A 13,947-nucleotide genomic window follows, 5' to 3' on the forward strand; every position below is an offset into this window, starting at 1 on the left:
TAATTGTGAAAAATATCAAACAAGAGAGAATTAAAAAACCAACCCTATGCCCATCATCCAGATTCAACAATTACTAGATTTTTTTGTCATATTTGCTTCATATATCCCTCTACTTTTTCTGTGGAAATATTCCTTTTATTGTGGTAAACACAAAATTTACCATTTTAACCATTTTTAGGTGTACAGTTCAGTGGCATTAAGTACATTGAGTACACTGTGCAACTGCTACCCCCATCCATCCAGAACACTTTTTATCTTCCCAAACTGAAACTGTACTCATTAGACAGTAACTTTCATTCTCCCCTCTCCCAGCCCCTGGTAACTTTGTGTCTCTGTAGATTTATCTATTCTGGATATTTCATATAAACTGAATCATACAATATGTGGCCTTTTATATCTGGTTTCTTTGTTAGCATCCTGTTTTCTAGGTTCAACCATGTTGTAGCACTTATCGATACCTTTTGTTCTTTTTTAGGGATTGAATAATATCCCATTATATAGATATGCCACATTTTGTTTACCCGTTTATCAGCTGATGGTCATTTACATTGTGCTTTTTGGCTATATTTATATGTGACTTGGTGTCACTCAGAAGAAATGAAAGTTTTGTGGAGACACAGGCTTTCAGTTCTTTTGGGTACATCCTTAGGAGTGGAATTGTCATGTTATATGGTACCTCTATGTTTAACATTTTGAGGAGCTGTCAAACTTTTCCGAAGTGCCTGCATCATTTGACACTCCCACCAGCAATATATGAGGGTTCTAATTTTTCTACATCACCACCAACACCTGTTATTATCTTTTTGATTATAGCCATCCTAGTGGGGGCAAAATACTGTTATCACTGTGGTTTTAGTTTGCATTTCCTGGACTAATAACATTAAGCACCTTTTCATGTGCTTATTGGACATTCATTTATATTCTCTGCAGAAATGTCAATTTGAGAGGCACCTGGGTGGCTCAGTCATTAAGCGTCTGCCTTCGGCTCAGGTCATGATCCCAGCGTACTAGGATCGAGCCCCACATCAGGCTTCTTGCTCAGCGGGAAGCCAGCAGGAAGTCTGCTTCTCCCTCTCCCACTCCCCCAGCTTGTGTTCCCTCTCTTGCTTTGTGAAATAAATAATCTTAAAAAAAAAAAAAGTCAATTTGGATCCTTCGCCCATTTTTAAAATGGGTCACTTGTCTATTATTGAGCTGTAGATGTTGTTTATATATTCTAGATACATGTCCCTTATCAGATAATTTTCAAGTATTTTCTCCCATTCAGTGGGTTCTCTGTTCATTTTTTAAAAAGTATTTATTTATTTTGGTGGGGGGTAAGAAACGTGGGGGGGGGGCAGCGGGAGAGGCAATTACAAGCAGACTTCTCCCGCAGCCCAACGCAGAGCTCTATCCCAGGACTCCCAGATCATGACCTGAGCCGAAACCAAGAGTTGGATGCTTAACCAACTGCACCACCCAGATGCCCGTGTTCACTTTCTTAATAATGCCTTTGAAGCACAAAAGTTTCTAATTTTGATAAAGTCCAATTTGTTTTTCCTTTGGGTGTTTGTGCTTTTGGTGGTAACATATCTAAGAAACCACTGCCAAATCGAAGGTCACAAAAACATGTTTTTTTCTAAGAGTTTACTCATCATTTTTATGTGAATATCCAACTGGTCCAACACCATTTGTTGAAATATTTTTCTTTCCTCACTGAATTGTCTCATCCCACCCATAACAAAAATCAGTTGCTCACAAATGTAAGGGTTTACTTCTATGTTCCGAATTTTTTCCTTGATCTATGTCTATCCTTGTGCCAGTACTGTCTTGATTCCTGAAAGTCTTGTAGTAGGATTTAAAATGCCTTGTAGTAGGATTTAAAATCAGAAGTGGAAGTTCTCCAGCTTTGTTCTGATTCTCAAGTTTTTGTCTGTTTGTTTTTGCTATTCTGGATCTCTTGAATTTCCATATTAATTTTAAAATCAGTTTGTTAATTTCTGCAATGAAGGTAGTGGGGATTTTGACAGGGATTACTTTGAATCTGTACATTAACTTGGGGAATATTATCTTAACAATATTAAATCTTCTGACCCATGAATATGAGGTAACTTCCCAATTATTAAGATATTTAATTTCTTTCAATGTTTTGTAATTTCCAGAGTTTAAGTTTAGTATTTTTGTTAAATTTATTCCCAAATGTTTTATTCTCCTTGATGCTACTGTAAATGGAATTGCTGTCCTAATTTCAGTTTTCCAAGTATATAGAAATGCAGTTGATTTTTGTATATTGTTCTTGAATGTAGCAACCTTGCTGAACTCATTTGTTAGTTCTAACAGCTTTTTTTAATGGATTCCTTAGAGTTTTCTACATACCAGATCATATCACCTGCAAACAGAAACAGTTTTACTTCTTCCTTGCCAGTCTGGATACCTTTTTGTTTTTCTTGCTCAACTGTTTCAGATAGTGCCTCCAGTACAATGTTGAATAGAAGTGAAGAGAGCAGACATCCTTGTCTTCGTCCTGATCTTACAGAGAAAGCTTTCTGTCTTTCACCACTAAGTATGACGTTAGCTGTGGGTTTTTGTAGATGCCCTTCATTAGGTTGAGGTTCCTTTCTAATCCTACTTTATTGAGTGTTTTCATCATGACAGTGTGTTGAACTTTTAAAATACTTTTTCTGTATCTATTCAGATGATAATGTGGTTTTCACCTTTGGTAGGGTATGCTAATTGATTTCAAATGTTTACATTCCTAGGATAAATCCCATTTGGTCATGATGTATAATTCCTTTAATATAATGCTGGATTCAGTTTGCTCCTATTTTGTTGAGGATTTTGTGTCTATATTCGTAAGGGATATTAATCTGTAGTTTCCTTTTCCAGTGGTATCTTTGGTTTTGATACCAGGATAACCCTGGCCTCATATAGAATGAGTTGGTATATGTTCCTTCTTTTTTTTGGAAGGAATTTGTGAAGAATGGGTATTCTTTAAATGTTTGGTAGAATTTGTCAATGAAGCCATCTGGCTTACTGCTGTTACTGACAAGTCTGTTGATCTCACAACTTCATGAGACCATGAGCCAGTTATCAGTGTACTGCCACAATGCTCTAAACTCACCCTTACTGCTCTGAGAAAATGAATCTGGGCCTTTAAAAAATGTTTTCTTTGCTATCTAACACAAAGACAAGTTTTGTAGGTATAAGGCCCTGAGGAAGCATTTCTGGAGGAATAGGTTGTGCTTACTGGTTCCAGTGTTCATTCTGGTATACTCCTGCAGCGTGGCAGCTTCTCCACCATCTGCTCCGGCTTCTCTCGGTGGCCAGAGGCACCCAGCAGCCAGCAGTTTTCCTGAGCACCCTATCAGGCAGTTTTGTAACAGAGCCTTCCAGGAGACACTCCCCCAGGAATAGCTTTCCCCAGAACCCTAGCATTGTCAGCAAGTGCTGGAGGGTGGATTTCTTTTCAAGATTTTATTTGAGAGAGAGAGAGAGCAAGAGTGGATGCACAGGAGCGGGGGGAGGGGCGGGGGAGGAAACAGACTCTCTGCTGAGCGCAGAGCCTGACTTGGGGCTGATCCCAGGACCCCAAGATCATGACCTGAGCCGCACATTTAACCAACTGAGCCACCCAGGCGCCCCTGGAGGGTGGATTTCTAAGCAAGTTCCACTGGCACAGGTTCCCAGTGACTTCTTACTATTTAATGAACCAAGACCATGTCCTCTCCAACAAGGTCTCAACCAGTCCTGGACAGCAGGAAGAGCCTTCCTCAGATGTGCTAACTCACTACTAGGCATAATGGCTGTTCCTTACATCAGCTATTCTTATACTCTTTAAAGCTCTCGTTAGTTTTACTTGCCATGATTATGTGTGATTAAAAACACTGGTAGCAAGGAGACTCACTTGTAAGTGATAATTGTAAGCATTTACATTTAAATTCTTTATTTGAATAAAGACACAATACTTACATGGACTCTTTTTTTTTTTTAAGATTTTATTTATTTATTTGACAGAGACAGAGACAGCAAGAGCAGGAACACAAGCAGGGGGAGTGGGAGAGGGAGAGGCAGGCTTCCCGCCGAGCAGGGAGCCCGATGTGGGACTCGATCCCAGGACCCCGGGATCATGACCTGAGCCGAAGGCAGACGCTCAATGACTAAGCCACCCAGGCGCCCTACATGGACTCTTAATATCTGTATATAAATCAGCATGTAGATCGTTTGTAATTTGAAAAAGAGTTAAAATTTTTTTTGTTTTGTTTTTAAAGATTTTCTCTTTATTTCAGACAGAGAGAGAGCACAAGCAGAGGGACAAGCAGGCTCCTTGCTGAGCAAGGAGTCCGATGCGGGACTCGATCCCAGGACACTGGGATCATGACCTGAGCCGAAGGCAGATGCTTAACCAACTGAGCCACCCAGCTGTCCTAAGACTAAAAAAATCTTAAAGGTTCACTCAGGTATCACATTCTTTGGGACACCTATCCTGGCACCTTCCTCCCCACAGAGTGGTAACCATTTCAACCTCTCTACCCTTGGGACTGACACCCTAATCAGGTTGTTACAGCCACCCTAACCCTTGATATTTTCATGTGGAGACAGCAAACTCCCCCAGGGCAGGGGCCATGACTCAATAGACTCCTCAGCTCACTTCCCGGCTCAGAGCAAATGCCAAATGCCGACTAGTGTTGTTGATTGAAAGGAGAAAACAACCCCCCCCCCCCACCGGCCCACTCCTGTGCCTGGGTGGCTCAGTGGACTGGGTGTCCAACTCTTAATCTCAGGTCTTTTTTTTTTTTAAGATTTTATTTATTTATTTGAGAGACAGAGCGTGCACTAGCGGGAGTGGGGGGAGGCAGAGGGAGAAGCAGACTCCCTGTTGAGCAGGGAGTCTAGGCGGGGTTTGATTCCAGGATCCCGAGTTCATGACCTGAGCCACAACCAAGAGTCCGAGGCTTAACCGACTGAGCCACCCAGGCGCTCTCGGCTCCGGTCTTGATCTCAGGGTCTAGTTCAAGCCAAAGCCTAGCGTGGACCCTACTTAAAAAACAAACAAAAAAAACCTAAACAAAACGGCCCAATTTCACCAGTCAACAAAGAAAAGCAACCATGAAATGCTACTTTTCCAGCCTGTCAAGTCGTAAAGATTTCTAAAGAGGAAGTTTTGGGAAATCGTCTGGAAGGCTACGGTCCGGCCCAACTTTTCCGAAGATCAATCTGGTAATTTTGTGGAAGAAAATCCTGAAAGTGGGGAGGTGTACACCACAAGCAATCGAGGACAGCACCACCCTTACAGCTCCGGCTCCAAGCGGGCCGCTCCCAAACAGGGAATGGGCTTAATCCACCTGGGCCGATCTGCTGGGAAGCCCCGACGCGGGGGCTGGCAGCTTAAGCTTGCTCTCCACCCGGGGAGGCCTGCATTAACTGCATGGGCCCAGGGCCCAGCCTCCTCTGCATTTCCTAGCCCCACGGCCACTTCTGCATCCAGAAACGGCAGCACGCGCCGTTTGGAAACACAAACTTCATAACCGCGGCCCAACTGGACCCCAAGGATGAACCGCACGTAGCGTCAGTCCGTGGCCGCAGCAAGGAGCGTTAAGGCCTCCACACACTCGCGGGAGGCCACGGCTCCCCACTCGCCCGCACGCTGGCGGACCTCCGCAATCCCCAGGCCCTACCTGCCACGCCAGCCCCGGCCGTGCGATTTCACTCACCTGCGGCCACAGGGCACGGAAGCAGCGAAGCACCGACCCGGCAGCACACGCCTCAAAACAAAGCCGCCTTCCCGCGAGCCTCGCCGTCTGGGCCCGCCCCTGGAGGCGTGTGGGGAGGGCACCACCCGCGAGGCGCTGAGGCCGGCCCCTTCCGACCCCAGCTTCCGGTCTTCAGGCGACTGCCCACCTCTGGGCCTCGGGTTTCTTCTGTCGACTTGGGAATGAGCCAAGTGCCGCCCCCAAAAGGTGGTGGGCTTTAAAGGCCTCCTTAGCCAGCTTTGGGCCAACTTTCTTCCAAAGACTTCTCTCTCAGTATGGGGTGCGCGAGGGACAATCCTGGCATCATTTACCGACCTCTCTCTCTGCTTGGCCCAGACCAGAGGCCGTTGAGCCCCCTTTGGGCATGGCCTTGGGTCAGCCACGATTCAGGCAGTCTTGGTCATCGAATACCTACTGGTTGCAGGTCCTTTAGAGCTGGGTTGGAGTGAGGAGGAGGGAAAAAATATCTGCACCATTCCTCCTGCCAGGGTAACCGATCAAGATATGCTCCTACGACAATCTGACTGCAAAACAACAAAATCTATATTTCAGTTTTCCTCTTAATACTCTTACTCAGTTGGCTCGCCAGCATTTTGCCAAATTTGGAAGGTAAGTTAGAGATGATCTGTCTTAAACGTCCCCCAAATCTAAAAATTCATCTTGGAAGCCAGTGCCTCAAAGAGATAGGCAAAGCCAAGCCCTCCCAGTCCCCACAAGCACTCAGCCCTGCTGGGGAATCTGACCAAGAGCTAATTGGAGATGCTAGTGTACAGAGGAAACAGTGATTTCAAGTAAGAGCGATCCTGATGTGCTATGGATTTGGAATTCAACTGCTTCTCACCTGGGCAACTAGTGTGCTTCAGGGAATGTAGCTGCAAGGATTTAGTTGCAGTTACTGATTTCCCCCAGGCCATGTAGGGGTAGCTCAATTATGTGGAAATGCTCATGTGTATGTGTATATTTTCAGGGGAAAAGTTTGGGGAGAAATACACACCAAAATGTTAATATGCACTCATTCATCAGGTACTATCTATTTAGGTGCTAGACCCTGGGTTACAAAGTGAGAACGAGCTCACAGCCTCGCAGGAGACAAATGCGGGGCAAGACTAATACCTTTGGTTTATTTTCTTTGTATTCTCTGTTTTCCACAATGTGAACAGATATCTTCTCTAGCAACCACCAAAAAAGGTTTTATTTTGAAAAAGGAAAATACTTTTCCTTCTGAGGGCGAAATTGGAAGGAAAGGATCAATCCCGAAGTCCCTCTGCTCAGTCCTCAAGTTTCCCACGGAAGCATACGTGGGAGCGTGTTAGTATCCTGCGGTGCAACCCGAAACGGCGGAAGGGATCTGCCATCGATTTAAGCTGTGTTCCTCGTACTGTTCTGCAGAAAGACCGCAAGATGGGTGACGGGCGAGAGTTATCACAGCCACCGTAGCAAGACCCCAGCGCACAGAGATCAGGTTTCACAGACATAGGTTCAATTCCAATGGACCGCTACTACCGGAAACGGAAATCCTTGAGCAGGCTGGCGATTGGACAGGGAGCCGGAAGCGGAAGCTGAAAATTGCGTTTGGTGGCTCCCGATATGGCTGAGGCGGTGAGTGTTGTGGCCGAATCCCTTGCAGGAGATAGGGCACGGGCGGCGCGCAATGTGCTAGGTCAGGTGGTGCTCCCGGGTGAGGAACTGCTGCTGCCCGAGCAGGAGGACGCTGAAGGCCCAGGAAGTGCTGGAGAGCGACCGCTGCGCCTGAATGCGGGGACGCGCTCCCGGGGGCGCGTTGTGTGCGGCCCGGGCTTGCGGCGCTATGGCGACCGCCTGCTGGTCACCAAGTGCGGCCGCCTCCGTCACAAGGAGCCCGGCGGCGGCAGCGGCGGTGGCGTGTACTGGGTGGATTCACAGCAAAAACGGGTGAGTTGGGACTCTGGAGAGGTGGTACTTCCCTCGCTCTGGGAAGAAGCAGGGGTGGACCCCGGATCTCTTCTGTGTTAGTGCTAGTCTAGAGCCACCGTAGTCATGTGCCCACCTCTGCATCCCCTTTGGAACACTGTGAACAAATGAAACGTGGCCTGAGAAGGGCGACCAGGAGAGAAAGGAGACTGGAAATCTTGGCGTCTAAGAATTTAAGGATTGTAAGACATGGTCATTCCTTTAAAATCTCAAAGGCCAGGGAGCACCAGGCTTGTCTTTTGGAGTCCCAGAGGGCAGAAATCCAGGCTCAATGAGTGGATGTTCCAGGGAGTTAAATTTCTCTTAGAATAAGTAAGGACTTGAATATGGGAAAAACTGTCTAACAGTGAAATAGCCTTCCTTGGTTATAGGATCCCCTGTACCACTGGACTTAATATGCCAGTAGAAGCTCTAGGGACTTCCTAATAAGGATACAAGACATACGGGATACTGGCTGAAATGAACAGAGTATTAGAAGCTGTAAAGAGAGTTTATGATGTGATTGTTTTTCTTTTACTGAGAGTAACATCAGTTTGTTGTTGATTTGTATTAATTTGTAAACTTGAATTTCAAAATATTTTCTAAATAACTCTAATGACAGTAAAGTAACCAATAAAGACTTGCTGAAGATATCTTCCAAGATACCTTGGAAATGATTTTTTCGTTTATGGCTGTTCCTTTATTCTGTTTTCTTTTGTAGTATGTCCCAGTGAAAGGAGACCATGTGATCGGCATAGTGACAGCTAAATCTGGAGATATATTCAAAGTTGATGTTGGAGGGAGTGAGCCAGCATCTTTGTCTTACTTGGCATTTGAAGGTGCAACTAAAAGAAACAGACCAAATGTGCAGGTAATGATGGGAGCCTTTGGTTTCAAAAATAAAAGTATGGGGCACCTGGGTGGCTCAGTCATTAAGCGTCTGCCTTTGGCTCAGGTCATGATCCTGGGGTCCTGGGATCAAGCCCTGCATGGGGCTCCCTGCTTGGCGGGAAGCCTGCTTCTCCCTCTTCCACTGCCCCTGCCTGTGTTCCCTTTCTCTCTGTCTCTCTCTGTCAAATAAATAAATAAAATCTTAAAAGAGAAATAAGTATAAAAATATCCAGAAACACTGAAATATCCAGAAGCCTACCTGAATTGTCTCCTAAGTGTGACCTATTTTCCCAGTTCTGTGGGGTAATCTCTGAGCATCTGTGTAATTGCTTCAGGCTCCAGGAGTTCCTTCCAGTGCTCCAGCTCTGGGACCAGAGTTACATACTTACTTTACATTTGCTGTATTGGGGGTGGTTTCATCTCTACTGAGTTGAAAGGTTATATCTTTTGTTATCTGTTATGTCCGTATCCACTGGACAAGGAAGTAAGCCATAGGCTTGGGGAGGTAGGAGGGGTAAGTAGTGCAAATTGCTATATCAGCCAGCCATGCAGCCTGATTGTTAAGTCCTGGGCCTGGCATCTCACAACTTCAGTCACGTCACTGTTTCCCGACAATCTCTTCTTGGAGCTGACAGAGGAGCAGTCTTGTTACCTCAAGTTTTCAATTTGGGCTTTTCAGGTAGCATAGCCACACTTTGTCCACCTAGAAATTTGGTGGTTTCTTTGCCCCTTCTCACTAACATTTCATTTGTGTTTAGTTGCTTAATCTTTACTGATCCTGTTTGTTTCTATCTCTGATGTTCTGCTTATTCATCCATATATAGCTCCATTTTGCAAGTTAAGACCTTAGCTACTTTTTTTTTTTAAAGATTTTATTTATTTGAGAGAGAGAGAGAGCACGAGCAGAGAGAGCAGCAGAGGGAGAGGGAGAAGCAGACTTCCTGCTGAGCAGGAAGCCGGCTGCAGGGCTCCATCCTAGGACCCTGAGATCATGACCTGAACCGAAGGCAGCTGCTTAACCGACTGAGCCACCCAGGCACCCCCAGACGTTAGCTACTTTTTGATCAGACTCGGTCAGTGACCTCTTCATTAACATTCCTGCCTGTACACTTTTGTTCTTCCATCTGGGCTTTTTGAGAGCTGACAGCCTCACACACTTCCCTTTCTCAAAAAAAAAAAGGTTTCTTTAAAGCCTACAGATTGCATTGGCATTACACTCCAGAAGTTTTCCCTCATCTGTATCTTCTATGTAGCCATGCTTGAGCCCCCCCACACCCCGAACTATTTAATAGCACCACTGAATTCATAAGTACCTTTGTTCATGCTGTCCCCTCTGTCTGGATTGCTCTATCTCCTTAGCCTGTGGAACAGATGCTTATTTTTTGAGACCCAGGCTAAACACCACCACCTCTGTAAAACCATCCCTTATCTACAGGCACCTTTGTTATAACTTTAGCACCTACAAAGTCTTAAATGAACTTTGTTATTTATATGTACATCCCCACTGCCCTCCAAGACCAAATGCTTCTGAAGTGCAGAGAAGGTTTTTGTTTTTCTTTAGTTGCTAGTCATCGAGGAATAGCAGATACACAACAGAACAAGTTCTCTCCTCTGTTCCCTTTGTTTCATAATTTTGAAGTTCAACTCTGAGGTTTTTGTTCTTTTTTTTTTTAAAGATTTATTTATTTGAGAGAGAGAGAGTGGGGAGAGAGAAAATCTCAAGCAAACCCCACACTGAGGGCAGAGTCCAATGTGGGGCTTGATCTCACAACCCTGAGATTGTAACTTGAACCAAAATCAAGAGTTGGATGTTTAACTGATTGAGCCACTGGCACCCCATCTGAGGTTTTTAAGTAAGTCTTGCATGAAGTATCAGTGAATTACCATTATTCATTTTGCTTTGAATAATTTGCATGCCAAGGGTTTCCAATCTTCTGTAATTCCCTAGGATAGTGCTGTCTACTAAAACTTTCTGTGATGATGCTAGTGTTTTACATCCGCACTGACTAGTATGGTAGCCACTAGCCACATGTAGCTGTTGAGCACTTGAAATGTGGCTAATGTAATTGAGGAACTGATTTTTAAATATCTAACTTTAATTAATTTAAATGTAAGTTTAAATAACTACGTGTGGGTAATGGTTACTATATCGGATGGTGTAACCCTAGAGGATGTTGTCTTGAGATAGCTGCCAGTCTGAGGAGGGTACACATCTTAATGTTGCCCTTTTTTTTTTTTAAGATTTTATTTGTCAGAGAGAGAGGGAGCGCGAGCGAGCACAAGCAGAAAGAGTGACAGGCAGAGGGAGAAGCAGGTGCCCTGCTGAGCAAGGAGCCCAATGTGGGACTCGATCCCAGGACCCTGTGATCATGATCTGAGCCAAACAAAGGCAGATGCTTAACCTACTGAACCACCCATGCGTCCCTTAAACGTTGCCTTTTTTTTTTTTTAAAAAGATTTTATTTATTTGACAGAGAGAGACACAGCGAGAGAGGGAACACAAGCAGGGGGAGTGGGAGAGGGAGAAGCAGGCTTCCCGCCAAGCAGGGAGCCCAACGCGGGGCTCGATCCCAGGACCCTGAGATAATGACCTGAGCTGAGGACAGTCGCTCAACCAACTGAGCCACCCAAGCGCCCTAACGTTGCCTTTTTAAAGACAACTCCAGAGTGACTATGGGTATTCTGGAGGATAGTTGGTCCATTAGCCACAGAAGTATAGATGGCTGGCATTGCTGCCTGTGAGAAAGAACCATAGCAGCACCTATAGAATGATATGCTGAGGGGCACCTGGGTGGTTCAGTTAAGCAGCTGCCTTCAGCTCAGGTGGGCTCCCTGCTCAGTTGGGAGTCTGCTTCTCCCTCTCCTTCTCCCTCTGCCTCTCCCCTCTGCTTATGCACTCTATCTCTCTCAAATAAATAAAATCTTTTTTTTTTAAGATTTTATTTATTTATTTTGACAGAGAGAGACACAGCAAGAGAGGGAACACAAGCAGGGGGAGTGGGAGAGGGAGAAGCAGGCTTCCCGTGGAGCAGGGAGCCTGATGCGGGGCTCGATCCCAGGACCCTGGGATCATGACCTGAGCCGAAGGCAGACGCTTAATGACTGAGCCACCCAGGCGCCCCAAATAAATAAAATCTTTTTTTTTTTTTTTTTGGGTTTTTAGTGTTTTATTTTTTATTTTATTTATTTTTAAGATTTTATTTATTTATTTGAGAGAGAGAGAGAATGAGAGAGAGAATACGAGATGGGGGAGGGTCAGAGGGAGAAGCAGACTCCCCGCTGAGCAGGGAGCCCGATGTGGGACTCGATCCTGGGACTCCAGGATCATGACCCGAGCCGAAGGCAGTTGCGTAACCAACTGAGCCACCCAGGCGCCCCCAAATAAATAAAATCTTAAGAAAAAAGGGGGGTGATGATTTGCTGAGAGGAAATGAACTGTTTTTAAATTATCATTTTAGGTTGGAGATCTCATCTATGGCCAATTTGTGGTTGCTAATAAAGATATGGAACCAGAGATGGTCTGTATTGACAGCTGTGGACGAGCCAGTGGAATGGGTGTGATTGGACAGGATGGTCTTCTTTTTAAAGTGACTTTGGGCTTAATTAGAAAGTAAGTCCTAATGCCTTCTGGCTGGCCTGTCTCTTATAATTATACTTTCTTGGAAAGCTGACTCATCTTTAGGGTTTGGATTCTTTGTAACAATGTCTGAATGTCCTCAAAGTTAAAAATCAGTATCCATTTTCAGCACAGTTATAAACTCATGCATTTAGTCCCATTCTCTCTTCGTGTGAATACATTAAATTCATATGTATCTGGTGGTGTAGTTTTTGTGTTGATATGTGTGGAGTCTGGGCTTCTCTCCCAGAAAGTGCGCTGTTCCTTATAGCTGATATACTCAATCCAAATATGAAAACTGGCATTTCCTCCTTCTAAGTCATTTGAATACAGATGCAATTTACAATTGTACAAAATGACCAGATTTTTCTAGTAATGGGGGTCAAATGCAGGTAGGCCGGTGTGCTCTAAAATTTTATGTATACATTCACATAAGGCTCATGCTATTCTGTCCTGGTAGATTTAATGGTTCCCAGAGGTAGATTGTTAGGTGTTTAGACCTTTATCTACCCAAAGCTGTGCCCTATTAAAGAACTTTACTCCTAGAGCCTTAGAGCTCAGTGTTGCATGCCTCTCTTTGTTACTTATTCTGCAGATTTGGACAATTCGTTCAAGACAGAGAAGCATTTTATTAACCAAGCAGCACCCTTGTGGTTTGAAAGTCAATGCTTCTCTCCAAGTACTGAATTTAATACGAGGGAATAACTTAACAGGAAAATAAGCTTAAACTGTTCTTTTAGCACCGTAGATAATAAAAAAGCTAGGATTCTAAAGCCTAGAAAAAAGGTGCTGACAGTATAGGGGAAGAACTTTACATTTTTTATAAAGTTGGTGACACAGGGAGTTTGATTTCTTTGTAGAGGATATAACCACTGTTGTGACCTGTGGTATACGGCTAACTGTGCTTGGATGAAAGGGGGCAGCAAATGTCATGTGCCTTGTTCTTGGATGATGTTGGTGGGTTTTTGAGTAACTATGGAGAATTGTCCAGAAACTAGGAATCTTCTTTTAAGGAGAGTCAGGTCACACTCTACCACTTGATTAAATTTAGTTTTTCCATTTCTTCACCAGGCTCCTGGCTCCAGACTGTGAAATCCTACAGGAAGTGGGAAAACTCTACCCACTGGAGATAGTATTTGGAATGAATGGAAGAATATGGGTTAAGGCAAAAACCATTCAGCAGACCTTAATTTTAGCAAACATTTTAGAAGCTTGTGAACACATGACGGCAGATCAAAGAAAACAGATCTTCTCCAGATTGGCAGAATGTTAATGGAATTTTTTATGGGTCAGTTGACCCAAGAGACCATGGGTTTCCTGGGGAAAAGTTTTTCAGGGGAACCTCTCCCCATTAAACATTCAGAAGACAAAATGTGAATGTACATATTGTCTTAATTAAAGTCCTAAATAAAATATTTTTATAAAAATGTTACTAGTTGCCACCCATGTTCTTGTGGGTGAGAAAAATCATTATAAAATAATGGTGTTTTTTTTTTTCTTTACAATAAAGTTTACTAAAAGTATTATGGTTTATTTGGTGTTAACTCCTTTAGTTTTGCTAAAGTGCAGCTTTTATAATAAACGAAGTAAAGATTAAAAAATTATTTTCTGATAATAGTAAAACATGTTCACCAAAGAAAATGTAGAATACATAAAGAAGCAAATACACTATAGACATAGTGTATGTATTTTTCAAATTGGAATTAGGATTCTACTTTATATACTACTTTGTAATGTACTCTGTCCACTTCAAACATTTAATATATTTCTTCTATGATTGCT

At 43.9% G+C, this 13,947-nt stretch overlaps 1 protein-coding gene across 2 annotated transcripts; it reads left to right on the forward strand.

The window, feature by feature from the left end:
- The first annotated feature begins 6,874 nt into the window (after positions 1 to 6,874).
- Positions 6,875 to 13,936, forward strand: EXOSC3 (exosome component 3). Of its 2 annotated transcripts, XM_027615688.2 has the most exons (4): positions 6,886 to 7,640; positions 8,380 to 8,529; positions 12,008 to 12,159; positions 13,237 to 13,688. In XM_027615688.2, the coding sequence occupies exons 1-4, from the start codon at positions 7,317 to 7,319 to the stop codon at positions 13,436 to 13,438; spliced, it is 828 nt and encodes a 275-aa protein (XP_027471489.1). In that variant the 5' UTR covers positions 6,886 to 7,316; the 3' UTR covers positions 13,439 to 13,688. The 2 variants fall into 2 exon arrangements, with proteins under 2 accessions (XP_027471490.1, XP_027471489.1); XM_027615689.2 differs by lacking the exon at positions 12,008 to 12,159 and having other exon boundaries at positions 6,875 to 7,640; positions 13,237 to 13,936.
- The last annotated feature ends 11 nt before the right edge of the window (positions 13,937 to 13,947 follow it).

This window comes from Zalophus californianus, chromosome 13, assembly GCF_009762305.2.
Source record: "Zalophus californianus isolate mZalCal1 chromosome 13, mZalCal1.pri.v2, whole genome shotgun sequence".
In the NCBI taxonomy this organism is placed as follows: domain Eukaryota; kingdom Metazoa; phylum Chordata; class Mammalia; order Carnivora; family Otariidae; genus Zalophus; species Zalophus californianus.